Genomic DNA, 27,844 nt, shown 5'->3' with positions numbered 1-27,844 from the left:
GAATCCAGGTAGTCCCTCTCCTTTTACGTTTTTCTTCTGTTTGATGCCCAATGAACCTGACCCTAGGCTTACCTGAGGGACACCTGACGCCTGTTGTAGTCGTAACTTTCACATGTTTCGCTTAATAACACTCCTGCTTGTCGTATGAGTCATTTTTCTGAGACGGTGATGACAAAGACAGTGGCTCAGGTCTCAAAACAACCGAGATCTGTTATTTACCCAGCTAGCGAACAGAGGACAGGCCTCATCAGGTACTGACTTGGAAGTGGGAGAGACTGTCCGATGCCATTACATTCCCAGAGTATTAGCCAATCCCCTCAGTGACAGGGAGGAATGCCGAATGTTCAAAGTTCAGGCTAGGGGGAGGAACACAAGAGGGAGGCTGTTAAGTTACTGTAAAGAGAGACCAGATACTGTAACAACCAGTAGACACAAGCAGAGGATCTGTGCAGGGTCAAAACATCTCAAGAGGCCAAGTATAAGACTCAACCGCTACATGAATTGGGAGTTGCACTGGTGTTGGTGTCAAATTGTAGTATGATTTGAACAATCAACCATACCTTCCTAGGAGGGAAAAAAAGGAGACGTTACTGCATTGACTGAAACGTTACCCTTATGGATAACCAAAATCCAGAATATGTGTTCTAATCCAGTAGGGTATGTATGGTACAATGAATGCACAGTGAATATGCTAATAAGACCCCTGTAGCAGAGGGGTTGTTCTGGCCGAATCGTGGGACATCAGACGCTCTTCTATGTCTTAATTACAGCCCTCGGTGCTATTAGTCATGGGCTTTATGATGGGAGACCCACCCAGACCAGTGTGCATGCTTTTTGAGCTCTGGAGCTACCACAGCCACAGACTCTACAAGCAAATCAAAACAAAATATAATTTTATGTCACCAAATACAGCAGGTATTCACCGTGAAATGCTTACTTACTCTGCATTGTTGGGAAAGGGATTATAAGAACATTTGAAAATACAAATAGAAAATAGTAACACAAATAACAAGAACGAGTGCTCAGTCCTGGACTGGGAACTGTCGCCGGAAGCTCTGGACTGTGGAGGCGCACTGGAGGCCTGATGCGTGGTGCCGGCACTGATGGTACCGGGCTGATGACATGCACCTCAGGGCGAGTGCGGGGAAGAGGCACAGGACGGACCTGACTGGGGACACGCACTTGAGGGAGAGTGCGAGGAGCAGGAACAGGACACACCTGACTGGGAAAGCGCACTTGGGTTGTGAAGGTACACTGGAGACCTGGTGTGTATAGCTGGCATCAATTGTTCCGGAACTTTAACACAGGTTTCAGGACGAGTACGGGGAGCTGACTCAGGTGGTACCAAACTGACAACACGTTCCTTTATCCAAATCCGTGCGTCCTCCACCAACTCAACAACTCCATTTCTCTCTCCTCCGAATTCTCCTTCTTCTCCCAGACAGGCTCTGGTTTACTCCTGGGCTCTGCCGACTGCTCCATGTGCCCACCCAAACATTTTCTTGGGGTTTCTGTGGCCTACCTCTCCGACTTAACTCCTCGTATCAACGCTGTTCCTCTCTCGCTGCCTCTCTCTCGCTGCCTCTATCGCCTCCTTCGGACGGCGATACTCCCCGGCGCAGCGTGAATAGAGTACCACATATTTTTTATGAACTGAAACTCACCAAAACAACAAACAACCAAACGAAACGTGAAGCTACTAGTGTGCACACAAGATCCCACACCTGAAAGTGGGGGAAAAAAGGGCTGCCTAAATATGATCCCCAATCAGAGACAACGATAAACAGCTGTCTTTGATGGGGAACCATATCAGGCCAACATAGAAATACAAATTATCACGTTCTTAAACCTCATTACTCAAAGAGTATATCTAATGATTATACAGTGCATTCAGAAAGTACACACATGACAAAGCAAATACAGGTTTTTCGAAATGTTTGCAATTTTATTATACTTTTTTTTTAAATACATTATTTACATAAGTATTCAGACCCTTTCCATTGAGACTCAAAATTGACCTCAGGTGCATCCTGTTTCCATTGATAATCTTTAAGATATTTCTACAACTTGATTGGAGTCCACCTGTGGTAAATTCAATTGACTGGACATGATTTGGAAAGGCACACACCTGTCTGTATAAGGTCCCACAAATGACAGTGCATTTCAGAGCAAAAACCAAGCCATGAGGTCAAAGGAATTGTCCGTAGAGCTCCGAGACAGAATTGTGTCAAGGCACAGATCTGGGAAAGGGTAGCAATCAATGTCTTCAGCATTGAAGGTCCCCAAGAACACAGTGGCCTCCATCATTATTTAATGGAAGAAGTTCGGAACCACCAAGACTCTTCCTAGAGCTGGCCACCCGGCCAAACTGAGCAATCGGGGAGAAGGGCCTTGGTCAGGAAGGTGACCAAGAACCCGATGGTGACTCTGACAGTGCTCCTCTGTGGAGATGGGCGAAAGGACAACCATCTCTGCAGCACCCAATCAGGCCTTTATGGTAGAGTGGTCAAATGGAAGCTACTCCTCAGTAAAAAGGCATATGACAGCCCGCTTGGAGTTTGCCAATAAGCACCTAAAGGACTATTAGACCATGAGTAACAAGATTCTCTGGTCTGATGAAACCAAGATTGAACTCGTTGGCCTGAATGCCAAGCGTCATGTCTGGAGGAAACCTGGCACCATCCCTACGGTGAAGCATGGTGGTTGAAGCATCATGCTGTGGGAATCTTTTTCAGCGGCATGGACATTAGTCAGGTTTGAGGTAAATATGAACGGAGCAAGTTACAGAGAGATCCTTGATGAAAACCTGCTCCAGAGCGCTCAGGACCTCAGACTGGGGCAAAGGTTCACCTATCAACAGGAAAACAACCCTAAGCACACAGCCAAGACAATGCAGGAGTGGCTTCAGGACAAGTCTGAATTTCCTTGAGCTGCGTCGCCAGAGCCCTGACTTGAGCCCGATCGAACATCTCTGGAGAGACCTGTAAATAGCTGTGCAGCGACGCTCCACATCCAACCTGACAGAGTTTGAGAGGATCTGAAGAGAATAATGGGATAAACTCCCCAAATACAGATGTGCCAAGCTTGTAGCATCATACCCTCGAGGATGTAATCGCTGTCTAAAATGCTTCAACAAAGTACTGAGTAAAGAGTCTGAATACTTATGTAAATGTTATGTTTTATTATTTTTTTATACATTTGCAAACAATTCTAAAAACATGTTTTTGCTTTGTCATTATGGGGTATTGTGTGTAGATTGATGAGGAAGAAAGGGGGAAGGGTAATGTAATGTAACAAAATGTGGAAAAGGTCAAGGGGTCGGAATACTTTCTGAATGCACTGTATTTTACACTCACCGGCCAGTTTAGTAGGTATACCCATCTAGTACCGGTTCGGTCCCCCCTTTGTCTCCAAAATAGCCTGATTTCTTCAGTACATTCTACAAGGTGTCGGGAATGTTCCACAGGGATGTTGGTCCATGCTGACACGATGTCATCAAGCAGTTGTTGCAGACTGGACAGCAGTACGTTCATGCTGCGAACAGCCTGTTTCAGCTCATCCCAAAGATGCTCTATTGGGTTGAAGTCTGGGGACTGTGCAGGCCATTGAAGTGAACTGAACTCGCTGTCATGTTTCAGGCAATGTTTTTTCACTCCTCAATTGTCCAGCATTGCCCAATGGAGCCACTTCTTGTTTTTAGATGATAGGAGTGGAACCCGGTGTGGTCGTCTGCTGCAATAGCCCAACCGTAATGAGGATCGCCGAGTTGTTCGTTCCGAGATGCCGTTCTGAACACCACTGTTGTACTGTGCCATCATTTGTCTTTTGTGGCCCACCTGTTAGCTTGCACAATTCTTGCCATTGTCCTTGGTCATTGTCCTGTTGTAATGTAAATCTTCGCCCTTTAGGTAGTTTGCACTCGGAAGCAGGTTCTCATCAAGGATGTGCCTGTATTTGGCTGGCTTCATTGTTCCCTCTATCCTTACCATCTCCCGGTCCCTTTCACTGAAAAGCATCTCCATTGCATGATGCTGCCAGCACCATACTTCATAGTATGCATTGTGTTAGACGGGCGATGAGCTGTGCCTGGTTTACTCCAGCCAAAACACTTTGCATTCAGACCAAATTTTTGTCTCATCAGACCACAGAATCTTTTGTCTTACGCTCTCAGAGTCTTTCACGTGCCATTTTGCAAACACCAGGCATGCTGTCATGTGCCTTTTTCTCAGGAGTCATGAAAAGTGAAGTGCTGTAGAGACTTGTCCTTCTGGCAGGTACTCCCATGTCAGCCGAGGAATCCTGTAGTTCTGTCAACGTGGTCATTGGGGTCTTGGTCACCTCTCTGACCATGGTCCTTCTTGCCCGGTTGCTCAGTTTGGTCGGACGGCCAGCTCTAGACAGTCTAGGTAGTTCCATATTTTGTCAATTTCCCAATGATGGAGACTACTGTGCTCTTGGAAGCTTTCAACACTCTATAAATTGTTTTATCCCCTTTATGCCTCATCACAATTCTATCTCAGCGATCTATGTCCAGTTCGTTGGACTTCATGGTATAGTTTCTGCTCTGACATGCACTGTCAACTGTGGGACCTTATATACAGTTGTGTTTCTTTCTAAATCATGTCCAAACAATTGAATTGGGCACAGGAGGACTCCAATCATGTTGAAGCGACGTCGCACAGATGATCAAATGAAATTGGATGCACCTGAGCTCAATTTGGAGTGTCATAACAAAGGGGTGTGTGAATACTTACAGTACCAGTCAAAAATTTGGACACCTACTCATTCAAGGATTTTTCTTTATTTGTACTATTTTCTACATTGTAGAATAATAGTGAAGATATCAAACTATGAAATAACACTTATGCTACTATACTACTATGTAGTAACCAAAAGTGTTAAACAAATCAAAATATATTTTAGATTTTAGATTCTCCAAAGTAACCACCCTTTGCCTAGATGACAGCTTGGCACAAGCTTGGCATTCTCTCAACCAGCTTCACCTGGAATGCTTTTCCAACAGTCTTGAGGGAGTTCCCACATATGCTGAGCACTTGTTGGCTGCTTTTCCTTCACCCTGCGGTCTAATTCATCCCAAACCATCTCAATTGGGTTGAGGTTGGGTGATTGTGGAGGCCAGGATATCTGATGAAACACTCCATCACTCTCCTTCTTGGTCAAATAGCCCTATCAAATCAAATTTCAAAATCAAATCAAATTTATAAAGGCCTTCTTACATCAGCTGATATCTCAAAGTGCTATACAGAAACCCAGCTTAAAACCCCAAACAGCAAGCAATGCAGGTGTAGAAGCACAGTGGCTAGGAAAAACTCCCTAGAAAGTCCAGAACCTAGGAAGAAACCTAGAGAGGACCCAGGCTATAAGGGGTGGCCAGTCCTCTTCTGGCTGTGCCGGTTGGAGATTATAACAGAACAAGGCCAAGACGTTCAAATGTTCATATGACCAGCAGGGTCAAATAATAATAATCACAGTGGATGTCGAGGGTGCAACAGGTCAGCACCTCAGGAGTAAATGTCAGTTGGCTTTTCATAGCCGATCATTCAGAGTATCTCTACCGCTCCTGCTGTCTCTAGAGAGTTGAAAACAGCAGGTCTGGGACAGGTAGCACGTCCGGTGAACAGGTCAGGGTTCCATAGCTGCAGGCAGAACAGTTGAAACTGGACCAGCAGCACGGCCAGGTGGACTGGGGACAGCAAGGAGTCATCATGCCAGGTAGTCCTGAGGCATGGTCCTAGGGCTCAGGTCCTCCAAGAGAGAGAAAGAAAGAAAGAGAGAGAATTAGAGAAAGCATACTTAAATTCACACAGGACACCGGATAAGACAGGAGAAATACTCCAGATATAACAGACTGACCCTAGCCCCCTGACACATAAACTACTGCAGCATAAATACTGGAGGCTGAGACAGGAGGGGTTGGGAGACACAGCCTATCACAGCCTGGAGGTGTGTTGGGTCATTGGGTAGTCATGCTGGTTGAGTGTGCCTCGAATTCTATATAAATCACTGACAGTGTCAGCAAAGCACACCCACACCTCCTCATACATGCTTCACAGTGGGAACCACACATGTGGAGATCATGCGTCTCACAAAGACACGGTGGTTGGAACCAAAAATCTCACATTTGGACTCATCAGACCAAAAGATAGATTTCCACCGGTATAATGTTCATTGCTCGTGTTTCTTGGCCGAAGCAAGTCTCTTCGTATTGGTGTCCTTTAGTATTGGTTTCTTTGCAGCAATTCAACCATGAAGCCCTAATTCACGCAGTCTCCTCTGAACAGTTGTTGTTGAGATGTGTCTGTTACTTGAACTATGTGAAGCATTTACAGTATCTGGGCTGCAATTTCTGAGGCTGGTAACTCTAATGAACTTATCCTCTGCAGCAGAGGTAACTCTGGGTCTTTCTTTCCTGTGGCGGTCCTCATGAGATCCACATTCATCATAGCGCTCTATGGTTTTTGTGACTACACTTGAAAAAACTTTCAAAGTTCTTGAAAAAACTTTCAAAGTTCTGGGGACTGTGAAAAGACCCCTGGTGGCATGTCTGGTGGGGTAAGCATGCGTGTCAGTGCCCTGTGTAATTCCCAACATATTGTTTCTTATACAAACAAAAAAGGACATAGTCTTTCCTCAACTCTTAGCCAAGAGAGACTGGCATGCATAGTTATAATATTAGCCCTCTGATTACAATGAAGAGCAAGACGCTCTGCTCTGATCTGGGCCAGCGCCAGCTAGGTCTTTCTTTGCAGCACTTGACCATTTGACAGGACAATAATCAAGATAAGATACAACTAGAGCTGAAGGACTTACTTTGTGGAGTCAAAGAAGCAGAGCAACTCTTTATTACAGACAGACCTGTCCCCACCTTTACAACCATTGAATCTAAATGTTTTGACAATTGCAGTTTACCATCTAAGGTAACAGAGTAATTTAGTCTCCTCCACTTGTTCAACAGCCACACCATTCATTACCAGATTCAGCTGAGGTCTAGAACTTAGAGAATGATTTGTACCAAATAAAATGCTTTTAGTTTTAGAGATGTTCAGGACCAGTTTATTTCTGGCCACCCCTTCCAAAACAGACTGCGACTCTGTTAAGAGTTACAGTGACTTCATTAGCTGTGGTTGCTGATGTGTATATGGTTGAATCATCAGCATACATGGACACACATACTTTGTTTATTGCCAGATCATTGGTAAAAAATAGAAAAGAGTAGAGGGCCTAGAAAGCTGCCCTGTGGCACACCGCACTTAACATGTTTGACATTAGAGAAGCTTCCATTACAGAAAACCATCTGAGTTCTGTTAAATAGATACCTCTGAATCCACGATATGGCAGAGGTTGAAAAGCTATAACACATACGTTTTCTCAACAGGTTATGGTCAATGACATCAAAGGCTCCACTGAAATCTAACAGTACAGCTCCCACAATCTTCTTATTAATTTCAAAATTCTAACTTACAATGCTTTTCTTTCATTGTGTTTTTTTTAAGCACGAGTACATTGGCTCACTGTTCGTTATTGGCATTGTCTGCCTATGTTTTTCCACTTTGCCAATGAAGTAATCATTAAAATAATTGGCAACATCAACTGGTTGTGATGAATAAGCCATCTGATTTGATGAAAGAAAAAATTAACTTTCTGCCCAAACTTTCATTTAAAGTACTCAAGTTTTTTTTCATCATTCTTTACATCATTGATCTTGGCTTCATAATACAGTTTCTTCTTCCTTTTGTTGAGTTTAGTCACATAATTTCTCAATTTGCAGAAAGCCAGACTTATTAGCCACTCCTTTTGCCCCATCTCTTCCAACCATACAATTTTTCAATTCCTCATCAATCCATGGAGCCTTAACAGTTCTAACAGTCTATTTCTTAAAAGGTGCATGTTTATCAATAATTGGAATAAGCAATTTCATAAATGTATCAAGTGCAGTGTCTTGATACTCCTTATTAATCACATCAGACAAACAAATATTTTAAACATCATCCACATAAGTCACATCAAAATCTTTTGTATGATCTCTTATACACCATTTTAAGCCCAGCTTGTGGAACTTTGGCTTTCCTGGATATAGCCAATATATTGTGATATATATTGTGATCACAGCATCCAATGGAAACATGTTTGCACACTTTCGTTGTGGGGTATTATGTGTAGATGGCTGAGGAAAAAAATCAATCCATTTTGAATTCAACCTGACTCAGATACCAGGCTAATAGCCTAGAATTGACTCTTATCAGCCAACAGCGATCTTGATAAGTGTATATTCCAATGTAAGTGATTAGATTACGACTTGAGTCTTTGGGCCAACATAAATATTCTGCTCCACTGGGCAAACAGGCTCTCTGAGGAAAAAGACTACTCCATGCCCCCCTGGTCAAATTGAGATCAGAGGGTTAGGCTGTGAAGTACAGTGTGAGAGAGACAGAGTGGCAAAGTCAGCCAGTAGAGAATGTAAGGGGACACATGAAGGGGACATAGTGAAGGAGATGGAGACAATTCAAAAGAATTACAGAGTTATTTGAGTGACAGTAGTACCGTACCGGACTGCTGTTTTGACCTCTGCGGCATTGTGATTGTCCTGGTGCAGGTAGCCATATTTCTCCAGGAAGCCCTGCAATAAATGTCACATCATTTTTCATGAGACTCCCACACTTACTCGGTATTTAAACATTATGAAATCAGACACTAATTTAACTGATCCTTGTAAATTTGTAAACTTTTTCCTTAGGGCCCCTCTTCATGTCTTTAAAAAGCCATCTGGATATTATTATTATTTTTTGCATTTCATGTTATAGTCACTGTCAAGTAGTAGCATGGTAATTTCCCCCTCATCCTTCTGGGTGACTGAGGAGAGAGGTGCTTTTTTAATCAACAGATGACAACTCTGTTCAGAGGTGCTAAACACAGCTGGCGAACGGTAGGCAAACCTGTGTGTCCGACTTCTTACACACAGGGAATGTGGAGAGAAAAGTTCCATTGTCCTTAACATCTTGGAAGAATCAAACCACCATTTTTTATTATACTGGGATCCACTTTTAGCTTGCCTGTCTAATACAATATCAGTTGTCTTCTGAATCAATACTTCGCCTCGTTTAATTGCACAACACAGCAATTTAGCAGTTTATGAAACCAGTTACCACAGATTGTTTCATACACCTATTTTGCCTCAGTACTACGCAATTAAATTACAATGAGCAAAACTATAAAAAAGTGTTGGTCCCATGTTTCATCAGGTGAAATAAAAGACCCCAGAAATGTTCCATACTCACAAAAAGCTTATTTCTCTCAAATGTTGTGTACAAATTTCTTTACATCCCCGTTAGTGAGCATTTCTCCTTTGATAACAAATTATAAATGTGCAGTTTTGTCACACAGCACAATGCACCAGATATTTCAAGTTTAGGGAGAATGAAATTGGCATGTTGACTGCAGGAATGTCCACCAGAGCTGCTGCCAGAGATTGAATGTTAATTTCTCTACCATGTCACCAACATCCTTTCAGAGAATTTAGCGGTATGTCCAACCGTCTTCACAACCGCAGACCATGTGTAACCATACCAGCCCAGGACCCTCACATCCAGCTTCTTCACCTGCAGGAGTCTGAGACTTCACGTAGTCATTGAAGAGTGGAACACTCCTCCACAATCTACTATAAACAACTATATGCAGAGATGTGTTGCACTGCATGAGGCAAATGGTGGTCACACCAGATACAGACTGCTTTTCTGATCCCCACCCATGTCATTTTTTTATGGTATCTGTGACCAACCGATACATATCTGTATTCCCAGGCATGTGAAATCCATAGATTAGGGCCTAATTATTTTACTTCAATTGATTTGATTTCCTTTATGAACAAACTCAGTAAAATCTTTGAAATGGTTGCAATTATATTTTTTGTTCACTGTGTATAGAAACTCAAACAGTATAACAAATGGAGTTGGGTAAAATTTTAGGCTATAATACTGAACAAGAACTGTAATGAAGGTGTTGTGGGAAGTCAGTGTAACCACAGAATAGGATGCTAATTTTCATTTGGGTAGCCTACCGATCCAGCAAAAAAACAACCACTCTAAATTGAGTTGCTGTGCACATATATCTAACTCAATTTAAAGTGAGTCAAATACAAAGACCAGAATTGGTCTGCCTGTATAAATGCAGCCAGTGTTAAAATATCTTACAAAAATAGGATAGTTCTAAAGTTGTAAACCTGAAAAGCTCATAATACAAAAACGTACCTCTGCCTCAGAGGTCTCGACCCGCCAGTCCGTTGACAGCTTTCAAACCGTTGACTTGGATTATAACTGTGCTGGTACTCGTGCCAATATTCCACAAGTTATTCTAGTCCGAAAAGTCAAACTCATTGTATGACACTTGTAATATTCTTAGACTAACCCCACAGACGTCACCATACATTTAAATCCAAATAAGTTATATCCAAGTACTGCTTGTCTAATGTGCAACAGCCAGGGCAATATCAATGTTTGTGATCTGAGTGTAAGCAACACCGACACACAAGCCACTCACGTCCTAGTCATTTTGCTCACATAGGGGAGGGACAGTACCACCCACAGCTCAAGGGCTAGAATGTCAAAACTTCCCTTCTCTTGGCAATTTGTATAGGCTACCTCAATATTGTTCAAATTAATTGACCTAAAGATATTTAGAAAGCTGACCACAAGTTTACTTAGTGCTGGAGTATTATGTTGCTTGTGTTTTGACTACTTAGCAATTACTACCGAAGCACTCAAATGATATAAATACTAACTAGAAATAAAACATACATGAAGACACTAAGATCAGAACAGTTTAATATCATTTGGAAAAAAGAGAAACCCAAATAAAACTGTTCATTTAAATTTGACAAAACAATGATACGAAGTCTACCTCACGATGCCTGGACCTAGTAGAATCAGGGAAATGAAAAAAAAAAAAAAGACATTTGACCCTGCCCCCTTCTACACCTACAACCCTGCTTATCAGCACAAAAGTCCTTTCACAGTAGTTGCACATATTTCCCCGACCTCTCGACAAGACAGATCAGAAGCAATACATGTGATGCATTGGTAATGAAAGGTATGCAAATTAAAGTGTAGATCAATCCCCCCCACTCCCTTCCCACTAACCCAACCCAACCCCTGGGCATTCTGGAATGGTGTCCATGTGAATCCTTAGTATGGCCGGTCTCTTCTGTCTTCTCTATGGTCACCTCTGAGGGAAAAGGGGAAATAGATCCATAGTAAATTATACTGTACCATGAAGCTAGCTTAATATAGAAGTATCTTACCATTGGAAAAAAATCTGACAAAAAAAGTAACCCTAATTCAATATTCTACAATTCTTTCATGTCTCAGGTATGCCCTCTCCTGGTCAAACATCTAACTGCATGGGAGGGAATTTAAGTCGTGATCAATTTACCTTCCTCCCATCTTGTAGCCCCTGTCACCACCATATCCACCTCCGCCATAACCACCGCGGTCACCTCCACGGAATCCCCCACGGCCTCTGTACCCGCCGCCCCTGTCACCACCATACCCTCGGCCTCCACCACCACGATCTGCAAACACAAACCAGCCATTAGAGCAAGTTTTCCAACGGACCAGTAATAGTTTATAGTATGTGGTTAAATTACTTAACTTCCCCAACAGTGTACCCGACACCAGTTCTCTACAACAAGCTCATAGCCAGTCTTACATACCTCCTCCGCTGTCCCCTGGTTTCGGTGTGCCACACTTGTTGCATTCGTACCTACGCGCAAAGTTCATGTTGCCACAAGAACTGGAAAAGGATAGGGGAACAATTGTCAATCACATTCAAAGATGTAGCCATTCCATATGAGAACAGAGTTCAGTGACACATGCAATGTGCGATGGATGACCATCAAATTGTTTTAACTGCATCTGTCATGCTTCAAATAAAATAATGCAAAAAAATACCTGTTAGGACATGGCCAGTCCCCTCCCTTGATGTCAAAGTTGGGTCCACCACCACCACCACCACCTCCAAACCCACGTCCACGACCACGACCGCCAAAACCTAGAGAGCGACAAACACCACTCAACTAAGTGCAAGGGACAAAGGACCTCTGAAGGCCTAGCTACAATAAAGGGGTTCCAAAAACATAAATTCATTGTTTAAAAAGTATAAGATATCAAAAGGTGTATACAAGCAACTCAATCCTGACCTGTCTACACGTTTTAAAGTTTGACCAGCGTTTGTAGCTTAAACAGTGTAAGAGTTGCATGCTAAAGACTAAAGGACCCTGTATTCCAAAGATAATTCATAAAAATCTAAATAACTACACGGATCTTCATTGCAAAAGGGTTTAAAACACTGTTTCCCATGCTTGTTCAATGAACCATAAACAATTAATGAACGTGCACCTGTGAAACAGTCATTAAGACACTAAGAGCTTAGACGGTAGGCAATTAAGGTCAGAGTTATGACAACTTAGGACACTAAAGAGGCCTTTCTACAGACTGAAAAACAAAAGAAAGATGCCCAGGGTCCCTGCTCAACTGCATGAGCGTGCCTTAGGCATGCTGCAAGGAGGCATGATGACTGCAGATGTGGCCAGGGAAATAAATTACAATGTCCGTACTGTGAGACGCCTAAGACAGCGCTACAGGGAGACAGGACGGACAGCTGATCGTCCTCGCAGTGGCAGAACATGTGTAACACATGCACAGGATTGGTACATCCGAATATCACACCTGTGGGACAGGTACAGGATGGCAACTGCCCGAGTTGCACCAGAAATGCAATCCCTCCATCGGTGCTCAGATTGTCGGCAATAGACAGAGAGGCTGGACTGAGGGCTTGTAGGCATGTTGTAAGGCAGGTCCTCACCAGACACCACCAGCAACAGCGTCGGCTACGGGCACAAACCCACCGTCGCTGGACCAGACAGGACTGGCAAAAAGTGCTCTTCACTGACGAGTTGCGGTTTTGTCTCAGATTCCCGTTTATCGTAGAAGGACTGAGCATTACACCGAGGCCTGTACTCTGGAGCTGGATGGATTGAGGTAGAGGGGCCGTCTTGGTCTGGGGCGGTGTGTAACAGCATCATCGGACTGAGCTTGTCATTGCAGGCGATCTCAACACTGTGTGTTACAGGGAAGACATCCTCCAAATCGATCCCACTCCAGACTACAGGCTCGGTGTAACGCTAATTTCTTCGACGATAAACGCGAATCCGACCATCACCCCTGGTGAGACAAAACCGCAACTCGTCAGTGTACTAGTCCTGCCTGGTCCAGCGACGGTGGGTTTGTGCCCTTAGGCGACGTTGTTGCCAGTGATGTCTGGTGAGGACCTGCCTTACAACAGGCCTACAAGCCCTCAGTCCAGCCTCTCTCACCCCATTGAGGACAGTCTGAGCACTATTGTGCATTCCTGGTGTAACATAGGATGTTGTTGTTGCCACCCTGTACCTGCCCCACAGGTGTGATGTTCGGATGTACCGATCCTGTGCAGGTGTTGCTACACGTGGTCTGCCACTGCGAGGACGATCAGCTGTCCGTCCGGTCTCCCTGTAGCGCTGTCTTAGGCTTCTCACAGTACAGACATTGCAATTTATTGTCCTGGCCACATCTGCAGTCCTCATGCCTCCTTGCAGCATGCCAAAGGCACGTTCACGCAGATGAACAGGGGCCGTGGTCATTTCTTTTGGTGTTTTTCCAGTCAGTGGAAAGGCATCTTTAGTGTCCTAAATTTTACTAACTGACCTTAATTGCCTACCATTAATGTCTTAACGACCGTTCCACAGGTGCATGTTCATTAAATGTTTACGGTTCATTGAACAAGCATGGGAAACCGTGATTAAACCCTTTATAGTGAATATCTGAAGTTATTTGGATTTTTACGAATTCTCTTTGAAAGGGGTGTTTCTTTTTTTAATGAGTTTACATGCATACATACAGATATACACTGAGTATATCAAACATTAAGAACATATTCCTAATATTGAGTTGTGCGCACCCCCCAGTCGGGGCATGGACTCTACAAGGTGGCGAAAGCGTTCCACAGGGATGCTGGCCCTTGTTGACTCCAACAGCCATGTCAAGAAGGCTGGATATCCTTTGGGAGGTGGACCATCCTTGATTACACGGGAAACTTGAGCACCAACTGGTGCGCCCGGCACCTACCATACCCCGTTCAAAGGCACTTAAATATTTTGTCTTAACCCATCACCCTTGAATGGCACAAATAATGTCTCAAATCCTTATTTAACCAGCCCAGCCCCCCCCCCCCCCTATTTATTTATTACATTTTCAAAAAATAAAAATAAAAAAATGTAAAAATAAAATTACAAAAAAAATCGGCAGATTAATCGGTATATGCGTTGAGAAATCATATACCGTCGACCTCTAGACTCCAGGTTAGCCGACTCCTGGTCCAATTAGCTTTTTGAAATGTCATTGGCCTAGGGGTTCACGTACTTTTCCCAACCTACACTGAATGTTTAAATGTATTTTTCATGTCTATATTGAATACAATAATTTGTGCGTTATTAGTTTAAGCACACCGTTGTGAATAAGATGAAGATCAGATCAAATTTTATGACAAATTTATGCAGAAATCCAGGTAATTCCAAAGGGTGCACATACTTTTTCTTGCCACCGGAGCTGAGCGATAGCGGAGACTGGGCATCTACCACACCTCATAATGGGGTGGTGATAATGTATGCTTTTTGACCCCCCCCTATGATCTGCACTCACCGTCATCCACTAATTATCTTGTCATTTTTGCAAATAAGTGTTTGAGTTAGTTATGTATCAATATCTACATTTAAAATTGAGCTTTTTTCAGGGAGGTTCTCTTCTCCTCCAGGCCGAGTAAACCATGTTGTGCGGCTCACAAAAGTGATTTCTATACAAGGACAGCATTTATCAACTTTACTGTGTAAATCTAAAAAATGATTATGGTGACACTTATTTAAAGCAAAACATTATTTTATTTTTTTAAATACCAAAACTATTGCTGATGGGAAACCTGAACAAATGTCTGAGCACAGCCCTGGTTGTCACTCAACTAATAAAGCGCAATCTATTTCTACAAGCATTTAAAATACTGAAGATATGCAAAAATCTGGAATAGACCCATCACCCCTTGGAGTTTTACTGCCCGTTTCATGTTTACATTTGGGGTCCCTACGGACTGATGCACTCATATCGTAAACCAGAATCCGTTTTTTAAATTGGTGAATTGTTATACCCAATGGATTTAAAGGCCATTTTTTGCACAAAGATAATCTTGTGTTTTTGGCAAACTCACCCACAGGCAGTTGCAGCAACATTTGAATGCTTGTCAACCAAAAGTGAATGAAACATACCTCCTCCTCCTCTTCCTCCTCCTCCTCCTGCTGCACCGCCACCCCTCTGCGTGAACTCGGCTCTTCGGGTGGCAAAAGACACTTTGAGGGGTTTCCCTTGAAATTCTTTGCCTAGAAGAAAATTGACAGATTAGAATGGAACAGAAGAACTGTAGACAGCATACGTGCACAGGAAGAGAGAGTACATCCTTACCGTCAAACCACTCAATGGCCGCTTTGGCAGAAGGTGGATCATCAAATGAGACAGTGGCCTCTCCCTTCAGTCTTCCAGTAGCCTTGTCAGAGTACAGGTTGATCATGGGCAAGCCAGTCTTCTTGTTCAACTACCAAACAGGACACAAAGATTAACACAGTGACACAAATCTGGGAAGCCATTATGACTGGGAATTGCCAGGGACCTCACAATAAATTATCACGATACTTAGGAGCCAATACATTATGTATTGCAATTCTCACAATTCTATATGTACAGTGGGGCAAAAAAAGTATTTAGGTCAGCCACCAATTGTGCAAGCTCTCCCACTTAAAAAGATGAGGCCTGTATTGAGATAAACTTTTGTTATTGACCAAATACTTATTTTCCACCATAATTTGCAAATAAATTCATTAAAAAAATCCTACAATGTGATTTTCTCCCCTCATTTTGTCTGTCATAGTTGAAGTGTACCTATGATGAAAATTACAGGCCTCATCTTTTTAAGTGGGAGAGCTTGCACAATTGGTGGCTGACTAAATACTTTTTTGCCCCACTGTATTGCGATTTGATACTGTGATTTTATTACGAGTAAGGAAATGTATTGTTAAACTGATTGTTACAAAAACAACAACGAATGAGCCGATTACTCCTATTGACGAGATTATTTAATTACTTTATGAAGGGGAAACCATTGGAGCCGTTTCAAATTTGGATCACAATATCCTTAAAATGCTATTATCTTTAGGTAATCTTAGGAAGCCATGGCAGGTGCAATTACAGGTGCAGATATCAGGTCAGTTGGGGGAATGTATGGAAAGGACTATATAAAGCCACTACAAGTAACCGAACAAGGGAGTTTCAATTCAAAGTACTACATAGTTTTTTTATGAGCCCTGAAACTTAATAAAATGAAGAAAGGAATGTCCGCTACGTGTTGGAGGCAGTGGGGACAAATGGGTACTTCATCACATGTTTTGGCAATGTCCAAAAACCCAGCCCTTTTGGTTTGAAATTCCCCATGTTATACAGGACATCACAGGTATTATTCAACCAGACCCGTGTCATCTCCTAGGTATTGTTCCTGTGAACATACTCCAATCCTCTCCACGTAAATTGATAGATTATCTTTTAGTAGCAGAAAGGAAATGTGAAACAAAATGCTGGAAAAATTAACATGCACCCTCAAAAGATGTGGTTAGGTCTATGCGGGGAACTTGCTGACAGAGAATTACATCAATCTTGCAACATTGACAGCATAGGTATGAAGGTGTCTGGTCAGAGTTCCTGACATACTGCACTGATCTTATTCTGTCATTTCTGGGGGTTTTGTTTGTTGTTTTTCTGGGGCTTTAACCAAATTATATTCTTATTCAGACCCTTGAAATATGTGCTCTATACAGCAAAAATGTACCCGTAACATGTGAATGTAATTATGCTCCTTTATAAAGACCACATAGAAATGCTGTGTTTGAATGGAACATGTTATTTATGTGCTCTTGAATAAAACATTTATTTTACAGTGCAGAAAACATGTTGGCTCACAATTTTTTATTTATCTGTTATTTTACCAGGTAAGTTGAGAACACATTCTCATTTGCAGCAAAGACCTGGGGAATAGTTACAGGGGAGAGGAGGGGGATGAATGAGCCAATTGCAAACTGGGGATTATTAGGTGACCATGATGGTTTGATGGCCAGATTGGGAATTTAGCCAGGACACTGGGGTTAACACCCCTACTCTTACGATAAGAGCCATGGGATCTTTACTGACCGCAGAGTCAGGACACCCGTTTAACGTCCCACCCGAAAGACAGCACCCTACACAGGGCAATGTCCCCAATCACTGCCCTCAGGCATTGGGATATTTTTTTAGACCTGAGGAAAGAGTGCCTCCTACTGGCCCTCCAACACCACTTCCAGCAGCATCTGGTCTCCCATCCAGGGACTGACCAGGACCAACCCTGCTTAGCTTCAGAAGCAAGCCAACAGTGATATGCAGGGTGGTATGCTGCTGGTATTTTTTTAATGATGAGAACAAGCTATAGGATGAAAAATACCAGTTTTGGCGCAGGTACAGCCGACTATTGCTAAGCTAAGGCTACCTAGCACCAACATAAACCAAAAGTTTGTCGATTTTTTTTTTGCAAATCGATACGAGTCAAAATATCAATATAACACTACAGACCTGTCAACCTTGAATTTGTATGAATACCAGGTCAGCGATGTAGCGACACCCACACCGCTCAAATTATAGGCAAAAGCACTGCCTAATAATGATGTTGGCATTAGACTGCTTCAGTAGGAATTGTAAGCTTATGACTTATGGGTACTTGGTAATTGGCTGCTATTCAGTAGCTCACTAGCTCCCCCTCAAGAAACTTGGGGCATTTTTGAAAAACCTATAACTGCCATTTCCTGAAACCTGGTCTTAAACCATGTAGCCAACACTGAAGTCTTGTTCTGCCCTAAATGAAAGTGTTCTCAATTACACATTTTTCTAGATAAATGTAGATGTAACAACTGATTCACTAATATTACAGTAACAACTTTACGTAAAGGACGGTATTAGCAGAACAGCTCTCTGCCATGTCCGTTTACATTGACGCAGCGACGTGCACTACTGAACGTTTCCTTGCTCGTCAATGTGCTCACGTCTACTACCTTTGTTGACTAAAATCTGTCGCTAACTACCTTTGTCGTAATGACACCTTAACTAAGGAGCCAACTTCACACCGTTGAGTCAAAAACCACAATGTGCCAATAGTAGCCCATTTCAGGGGCGTTTTTATGTACCAGCGTACTTGTGTACATGGTACTCAAAATATCTGCAGGTTGGCAGGTCTGATACAGTCCAAAATAATAGTGTGATATTTAACTAAACATTTACACCCCCACCCCCCCACTAGTACCCATGCAAGTGAATAGGGAGAAGCAGTCCCCGTCCAGAAACAATCACTCAATCCATACCTTAATGATCCCAATCTGTTTGAAGTAGTTGCCCACTTCATCACTTGTGACATCTTCTCCCAGTCCCTGGACAAAGATGGTGTTGTTGTCAGAGTTGTCCTGTTCCCCACCGCTGCCGCTACCTTGGCTACCACCGCTACCTCCAGCTGGGGACAAACATCGAGGTACTACTCAGCAGATGCATCACTTGAACCAGCCTGTTCTGTGGCATTTGCTTGTGAGAGACTGGAGGTCTGTGTTAGTCTGGCATGATTGCAGGAGGAGTCAAACCCTAGATTGAATTTCAGGGCAACAAGAAGCAAACAAGCATGTGCAACTCACTTGGTTCATCCCTTGAGCCGTAGTCTCGAGGACCTGAAACACAAATGGGAAAGGTGGGGAAAGCCATGAGAATCTGCACTTCGTACACAACACAAATGCATTCAACATCCATACAAACAAGAATTTGTCAACTCTCTACCAATAGTGTATGCATGAGGCTACTTTAAAACATTTTGAATAAGGCAGTTTACAGCTTTCTGCTGCAGTGTTGAGACAGTTGCATCATATATATCTCAACACCTTCCAACATGGGCAGAACTGTTTGAGTTTAGAAGAAATAAAACATCTCTCCCGTTTCTAGCCAGTTTCCTTCTTCGCCACAGCACACATCTCATCTTCTGTCATTTACATTCAACATTGTCCTCATGCAAAAATACCATTATGTATAAACTTCAGGTTTCATGTGCTAAAAGACCTAAAGAGCATATATGAGAAAACCCCATCCCTAAGAACAATAGGTGGAGGCCCTTGAGGTTTGGACAAGAAAATGGTGGCATTCAGTTTGTTTTGCTTTCTTTCTCACTCCCGTTTTTATCTTTGCTAATCAACCTTTTTCCTCCCCAACCGAGACAGTTCTGATGCTCGTCACTTACCACCGTAATTTTTGTAGCCACCACGGTCACCACCTCTGCAGAGGAAAAATTGTAGATATGATGGGTTTCCTTTGTCCCAACAGAGCTCAAAGCTCCCCTACATCCCCATCAGTATGCACTCCTGCCATGGTGTGCGACTATCGTGGAAATGTCTTCCCACTCACATGGGAAAGTGTTATTCTTGGACGTTTTAAAATCAAATGGACAAAACTTAGCAGAACTCCCACTATGTACAAGTAGGTTCTGATGAGTGAAGAGGCTCTAATGGCTAATGTGTAAATTTAGATTGCTACAAGACCAGATTAGTTCCAGCATTCAGTTGGCTAACATTTTTTTATAAAAGTTACTGATAGGTCAAAATGGTTTGAATAGTTGCGGCACTCGACAAGACGAGTGTTCTTCCATTGAGTGCTTATATGAGCTCCATTAGCTGAGGTCCAAGTTTTATTTCATTCACTGAAACCTGTAGTATAAAATGTAGATCCAAAGTTAACACAATACAAATGTCTCCATGTCAAATATACAACACTTAAATGAAACCTGTTGATGTACAGCAGCTTACAATGTTCCTTGGGTTTAACTTGTGAAAATCAGGTCACTTCAAGAACAGATCACTCTGGGGCATTGTTTAAACCGTTCATGAGGCGGTTCTCAAAGCAACATGGGGGGAGGGGGGCAAAAACAATCCTCATTCCTAGAGACCAGCTAGACTATAGTCTTAACTGTGCACAAAAACAGCCAATCAATGGTTTTAATTAGGAAATAGCGCTCATAACAGCCAGCAGGCATCGTAGCAGATAGATCTTAGATTGACGCCACATTTGATATACATGTATTGAAGCATTCCAACCTGCCTCTGATGTCTATTACTTGTCAGGGACCATGTAAAATGAAATCTAGATTGTCAGCAATTTTTAGAATGTGACAGTACTGTGGCAGACCTACTGTACGTGTTACTCAATGCCATTACTAAAATGGTTGTTAAAAGCTACCACTTACAAATAATGTCTCAATTTCAAATGATAGCCACAGAAAATATAAGTCTTCTTGCCAAAATACTGGGTTAGGCTAAAAGGTCCTCTACACTGAAAGCTACTTGGCCATCTATACTTGCTTGTTTTTTCAGAACTGATCCCTGTAGAGATTGCAAGGTGAACCGATTTCTGGCAGGCAAATGTCCTGACTATGCTCAACAGCCTTGTTAATGAAGATGTAAAAAAGCTGGGGTCTACAGGATCCTTGGATGGTGAAGTGACTTAATCCTCAAAAACCCTATGTAGTTCATAAAGGGGGTCAGGTGAACAGTGTCCACTTAACTCTGCACCACAGATGTCAATAGCAGACACCCCACCATGTCACCTGTCCCACAAGCCTTTTGAGCTTCCCATTTGCTAGCAAGGCCATAATCAGCTAGAATATTGCATGCATATTTATGATTGAGAATGAATACAAGTAATTGCCTCACAGGTCATTGAAACCATAGAAATATAATTCAAATTGTATGAGTGAACCCTCAAGGTGAAACATAGCACATCTAGGGCTGGGCGATGTAGACTTAAGTTTTAACGCAACGTTCCAAATGCCTGTATAGCTAAATTCAAGGTTTACATTTTTTTTTTAGTTTTTGAGCTTTGTGTCTTTTTTTGTCTCGTCTCCGGTCATATAGACACCGGAAAACTTACATTAATTTTACTGTAATAGACAAGAAGTTATCATTTTATGTCTCAACTCCCAAAATGTAGAACAGACCCTATTAAAACGAGAGTATGAAATGAACATGTTGTGGAAAATAAATGCTCAGTTTGTCATGCATGGCATTGCGGTACCGCTAGCATTATTTTAGCCATAGTCATGTGTTGCTGTCTGGTCTGTTTCATAAATGTGCAATGAGCATAAAAATACATGTATAAAGGAATTGGCAACTTGTTCTAATTGAGAAATAAGCATCTTATTCAGGTAGGCCACTTGACATCAATATCTAAACATATTGAACAGACAGGGTGTTCCAACAGTTGGAGATGGACAGGCGGGTCGATTCATAACAGTGCAACTGCTGTGCCTTGTCAGCAAGAAAATAGATCTAAACTTGAAATATAAAATATCAGTTGGCTACTCACTAGCACTTGTGCTTGAGAGATTGAACCCTGTGCTTATTTTTTATAATGCCTGTTACAAGAAGTTGGTCATTATTAGTAGATGTGCGTGGTTATTGTTCAATTTGTAAAAGAAGTTGCATTTTTCATAGACAGTCTTTAAAGCCAGATCTGTGTTCATTGTGCAAAAAGCAGGTTCAACTATTTTAATAAAATAATTAAATGATTAGTGGGTCTTATGGTTATAGTGGGTCCAGGTCATCTATAAGTCTTGGCTAGGTAAAGCCCTGCCTTATCTCAGCTCACTGGTCACCTTAGCAACACCCACCCGTAGCACACGCTCCAGCAGGCATATTTCACTGGTCATCCCTTAAGCCAACACCTCATTTGGCCGCCTTTCCTTCTAGTTCTCTGCTGCCAATGACCAACGAATGGCAAAAATCAGTGAAGCTGGAGACATATCTCCCTCACTAACTTTAAGCATCAGCTGTCAGAGCAGCTTTCCGATCACTGTACACAACCCATCTGTAAATAGGACACCCAACTACCTCATCCCAATATTGTTACTTATTGTTGCTCTTTTGCACCCCAATATCTTTACTTGCACATATATCACTCCAGTGTTAATGCCACTATGGCCGTACCTCCCTAACCTTACTACATTTGCACATCAATTTTTCTACTGTGTTATTGACTGTACGTTTGTTTATTCCATGTTTAACTCTGTTTTAGTCACACTGCTTTGCTTTATCTCGGCCAGGTCGCAGTTGTAAATGAGAACTTGTTCTCAACTGGCCTACCTGGTTAAATAAAGGTGACAAATAAATAAAAATGGTTGTGGAAGGCTTATATTAAGCCTAGGTATAATTTTACAAGCCCCGAAATCATTAGATTGTTTGAAATGCAGTGTATTGCCCTTTAATTGCACAACAAAGCTTATTTAGACAACTTTTCAAAAATCAAGATGAAATATTGTTACTCAACCAGTTGGGAAAAATTATGATTTTTAGGCCATATCGCCCAGCCCTAAGCACATCCCAGGTGAAAATAGCAGGGTGGGGTGGGAGGTGGTATTAATCCATGTGGATGAGGTATGGGGTGATGGATCAGAATGGTGAGGAGGTATCATGCATTGCGTTGGAAGGAACATCTACCTGGCATGGGTGTTGCAGAAGTACCTTGCGGGTGGTCACGCTCTGGAACTTACCCCATACCAGATGGAGGGCCGCCTCTTCCACCCCTGTCGTATCCCCCACGCTCGTACCCACCACGCCCTCGGCCTCTATACCCGTCAGAAGAGCCCCTGTCTGAGCCCCCATCATCTCCACCATACCTCCTGCCCTGACCGCCTTCACCTGGGGCAAAACACAGGCACACAAGCCCTTTGAGTTGTGGTGTTGACTTTCTTTGAACATGTTTTATTTCCTGTTTTATATGGCACTTTGTTTTATATGTACGAGATCCTTCTGCAATGAAAAGTTATTTATTATTTTTATTAGAGGCATTCAGCCATAGTTAAACAGGCCAGTCTTGGCCAAAGATGGCTATGAATCGCTGATCCTCCATCTCAAATAAACAGGAAAAAAGGTATGCAGAGATTTGCAGGCCAACTGGACAATTGATCAATAAAAATCAGTGCCATGGAATATATAAATTAATAGAATAACTAACCTTCACTTCGACCTCTGTAGCCGCCTTGAGCTTGTCCATAAGAGCCGCCACCAGCGGCGCCACCGTAGGAACTCGGCTGACTGTATGATGACTTGTCAGCGCCACCATACCTTGAGAAGTTCTCACAACAATTATTCTCTTGACACCAACAAAGAGTTGAATAATTACCAAAAATGTAACATTTGCAATGATATTAGGCCACTAGAAAGGCAAAGTATGTAACTGCAAGCAATACTCGTTTAATATAGTGCCAGAGTCCTTACCCAGCAGCGGAATCAGAGCCTTGTTGCCCAAAGCCATCATAAGGCTGGCCATAACTTGCCGCCTGTGTTGTTTGGCCATAACTTTCTGCTAGAAAAACAAAAAAACCAAATGTATTACAATCAGCAACTTCTAGAATTCAAATAATTTCCATGACTCTATATAAAAGTTTTACATACCAGACTGTCCATAGCCAGTGTAACTCTGTCCACCATACGAGCCACTTCCATTTCCTTGACCGTAGGCCTGCAATAAGCATTGAACTGTTATATGAACAAAACTGTGATGAAATAACATAGAAAATAGTTTCAAACAATTCTCAGTGAGAAATTGAGGGGCCACACATACCTGCCCACTCTGCTGAGCAGGAGGATACGTTCCATAGCTGTGGGAGGGAGAGGTAAAGTTAGATATCTTAAAGACATTCTCCGGTACTTTTGTATACTTTTTAACCAGTAGTTTTGAAAGTAGCACTCACAAGTCAAAAGTGATGACCGAAAATGTACGTACTACGTCACATATGTGCCCCACGACATTGCTCCCCCCATTCTGCTGTCTCCAATGAGCCGCTGGGCCCGCCCGGCAACCTCATAGGAAACGCTGGGCAGGCCTCTTGCCAGCTGCCACTCAAATGACAAGGGCTGAAGCTCATTGGCTAGAACTAGAATTGCTAAGGGGCTGGCCCACTTGGGGGGGTGTAGGAAAATGGAGCAGCGTAGCTTCAAGAAAACACTGTTTCAAAACTAGGGATTTTGTGGCTAATTGAGGTAAGACAATTATTCTGCTCATAGATCATGCATGTATGAACTACACATTGACGCATCCATCCCAAAGCGGGAAATTTATATATAAAAAAATAATAATTAAAATGCTTTTAGTCACCGGAACATGTCTTGAATGTAACGTAAACACCCCCAACAACTGATTTGGAAGTTTATTTCTAAAGCACAACGTCGGAGATGCCAACTTATGGTTAAATTGATTAAACGTCCTAGCAACAAACTCAGCCATAACTTAACTTTGGGACACATCGTGAGTCTATTTGTTGGACTCCTGGAGTTGTGCATCGTTCTGGTGGCTGGCCATGGAAAATACCCCCCCCCACAATATAGCCAGGTTCACCAAAAAAAACATACCCAGTCAACCATGGCATATGTATAATCTCTAGGAACTCTACTTACCAGATGTCAAGTGAAATGTGTTCCTCGCTATCAAATAAAAGTCAATCCAACTACTGTCCGAACAGCACCATATTCCTGTAGATTTAGACAGCGGGCTGCCATTTGACCACACACTTCACCCAAAACTTCCTACCACTATCTAGACAGCAGGAATATGGTGGGGTTCATCTGGTAAGTAGAGTTCCTAGATATTATACATATGCCTTTGTTGACAGGAAACCGTTTTTTGTGTAGCTATATTTTGGTAGTCCCCCCACCAACACGATTCACAATTCCCGGAGTCCAACCAATACAGACTTCCGATGTGCGCTGAAGCCAGGATAACGGTGGATATGCCTACAATCTATTAGTTAACCCGTCAAAACCATAACAATACATTAGACATTTGAAGTGAATCAAGCATTGTGTGGCCAATTGGATAGTTTATAAATTGTATAATCGCTAGAGAGTGGTAGCTAAATAGATACGTTTCATGGCAACTTGAAAGCAATATTGAGTAGCTAACGTATTCATTGTGATGTCACGTTACCTTGGAGCGCCAGGCTGACCGTAACCCGAATCTGTGAACGAGAAGGATATGGGTGATTGGGTGGCAAAATTGCTACAACTAACGTTAGCTAGCTAGCCAATGAGCTATCTGTTAGTTAGCATTGAACAAGTCACATAATACGAATGTTAGCAAAGATGTTCGTATCAACCCGGACGTAAACCTGTAGTTAACTTATCTTGCTAGATTACTTTAGATTATATCGATAGCAAGTAAACTTAGCTAGCATGGTAAACTGTGACAACGTTGGATGGAAACAACATTACGTTATCATTAAGAACGCAGTGCAAGTCAATATGAAATGTATATAAATACACGGTGAAAATAGCAGGCCTTGGATAGCTAGCTAACGTTGCCTAGCTAGCTAACTACCGTAGCCAATAATATACATGTTTCTCGTTGACTAGCTAACAACGTTAGTACCGTGCTAACTAGCAAGCTAAAAAGGACCACGCTGCGCGACAAAAATGGCGGTCAATTCTCATCTACAAGACAAACGAAACAGTAAGAAATATGGTTGAGCGAGTCAAAATAACGAAGTACGTTTACAGAAAGCGGCATGCGTTATAATAATAAAAAAGGGAGGTAATAAACTCGCCAACAAACGATGGCTAGTGTTTATTCTGATGGTCGTCCCTGAAAGCTTGCTAAACTAACGTTAGCTCGCTGAGACCATCCGTCTCAGCGGTTTCATTTAACATTGTATAACAAATGTGACACAAAAACATGATATTGAACAAGTCACGTACACTTAGTTCACACTAAACTTACCGGAGGCCATTCTCTTTTCTAAAAAAAATCGATGAATCACTTTTCAACAAATTAAAATCCCAGTAACATCAGCGCACAGCCGCACACACTGCGGCAATTATGAACTCTGACCTGCCGCTGGGTTGAACCAACTTCTGTGTAATAAATAACTTGCGCATAATAATTTGAAACCAAGTAACTTTCAAAACATGTGAGTTGAATATAGCTATGTTCGTATTGAATACATGTGTCAAACATCTAGTGACACGGCACATTAACAGTAGTTTGATTGTATTTTTTAAAATACCCCTATTGTTAGATAATGGTATGTTTCATGTTGCTCCGTTTACTTCTTTCGGTTTGATTTCATCTTTATCAGCCGATCGCATGGAAACGATCGACTTGGAAGGAGCTAGCCCAGAGGTGTATAAAATCAAGCAGGATCAAGGAGTTGGCTAGCTAACTTGGCAAAAGAATTCTGAAATAACTTTGTATTTAAAAAAAAAAAGATGAACTTCAAATGGCCATTGTCTTTTTGACTCAACTACCAAAAAGACATGAGTTTTGCTTGCTTAAACGGGAAGTTCAGCCATTTTTACATGTGGCCTTATTTTTACTCTTTATGTGCTTGTAGTTAGTTGATCCTCCAAACATGTCATTTTTTTGAGAGAACATTTGTCACATTTTGTCCAAAACAACTCCAATTACATCAGAATCTCATTCTTGAGGTTTCTGCACTCAACTATTTATTTATTTTCCCACTGTGCCATACAATTATTATTTTACAACAAAATTATGGATTTATGGGACAGTGGAACATTCTTTAAAAAATGTAGTACAGAGGCATTATCCAGAATGAGATTCTGATGTAATATGAGTTGGTTTGTAGTGTTTTATAACATGCTTAGACACATTTTCATAATGCATTGTAGTGTATGGCAAGGGATGCATCATTTTATCCATCACCCAACTGGTCACTCTGGGCTCCCGAGTGGCGCAGCGGTGTAAGGCACTGCATCTCAGTGCTAGAGGCGTCACTACAGACCCTGGCTCGATTCCAGGCTGTATCACAACCGGCCGTGATTGGGAGTCCCATTGGGCAGCACACAATTGGTCCAGCCGGCATTGTAAATAAGTAATTGTTCTTAACTGAATTGCCTAGTTAAATAAAGGTTAGGGTTGCAAAGGGTCGGAAAACTTTCTGGTACATTTCTAGAATTTTTACTTTAACTTCCAAGGAAAATGTAAGCCCGGGAATTTTGCTTAAATTCATCAAAAAGTTATCTTATAACAGGGAACCTTTTCTGTGGGATACACAAGGCAATTCTAGGTCTTGTGGCATATTTTGGTTAAACTATCCCCAATTCAATGGAATTGCAACCCTCTGCATGCACAGTGCATTCTTCAATCATATGTGCAGTGCACTCTTCCATCACATGTACAGCTGATTCTCAAGAACTTGCACACTAATGAGATGCTATTGAGCCCACACTACTACACTATCTGAGCCAAGGACTACATGCTTTCTGGTAAGTTTTGATTAAAATACTTGATGGGGTGAATAGATTTTATGACATACATTATTTTTTGTTAACTAGTAAATAGTAGCCTACAGCAAAGTGACGTTTAAATAATTTCTAACTTAACTATTTCTGCTAGTTAGTTTTTGCCACCATGTGGGTTTTAGCTTGCTTGAGCCTGCTAACTTAGGAGTGTTAATTCAAATGTTTCCATACATGTTTCATTTTAAAACACATCTTACAAAGGAGTTGTTTAATCTAACTGCTTATCTGTACATGGAATTATCTATATATATTTTAACTAATTGTCTTCCTAATCTTTACAGGAAAATGCCACGGGCACTATCTGACATGTGGAGACATTTCACTGTAGCTAATATAGAA

General features: G+C 42.0%; 1 protein-coding gene across 4 annotated transcripts; it reads right to left on the bottom strand.

Annotated features, from left to right (window-relative positions):
• Positions 1-10,821: 10,821 nt before the first annotated feature.
• Positions 10,822-26,091, bottom strand: taf15 (TAF15 RNA polymerase II, TATA box binding protein (TBP)-associated factor). Of its 4 annotated transcripts, none has more exons than XM_021581867.3 (16): positions 25,962-26,091; positions 25,173-25,203; positions 23,811-23,847; positions 23,642-23,708; positions 23,465-23,552; positions 23,202-23,311; positions 22,738-22,885; positions 19,438-19,472; positions 18,845-18,877; positions 18,524-18,669; positions 15,555-15,684; positions 15,362-15,472; positions 11,964-12,063; positions 11,726-11,805; positions 11,446-11,584; positions 10,822-11,238 (listed from the first exon to the last, which is right to left on the bottom strand). In XM_021581867.3, the coding sequence occupies exons 1-16, from the start codon at positions 25,969-25,971 to the stop codon at positions 11,199-11,201; spliced, it is 1,305 nt and encodes a 434-aa protein (XP_021437542.2). In that variant the 5' UTR covers positions 25,972-26,091; the 3' UTR covers positions 10,822-11,198. The 4 variants fall into 4 exon arrangements, with proteins under 4 accessions (XP_021437542.2, XP_021437543.2, XP_021437546.2 ...); XM_021581868.3 differs by having other exon boundaries at positions 23,465-23,549; XM_021581871.3 differs by lacking the exons at positions 19,438-19,472; positions 22,738-22,885.
• Between the last annotated feature and the right edge of the window lie 1,753 nt (positions 26,092-27,844).

The sequence above is a fragment of the Oncorhynchus mykiss genome, chromosome 24 (assembly GCF_057628025.1).
Source record: "Oncorhynchus mykiss isolate SJ-2025 chromosome 24, ASM5762802v1, whole genome shotgun sequence".
NCBI classification, from domain to species: Eukaryota; Metazoa; Chordata; class Actinopteri; order Salmoniformes; family Salmonidae; genus Oncorhynchus; species Oncorhynchus mykiss.
Note: the sequence above shows the minus strand (reverse complement) of the source record. Positions and strands in the feature narration are given on the sequence as shown.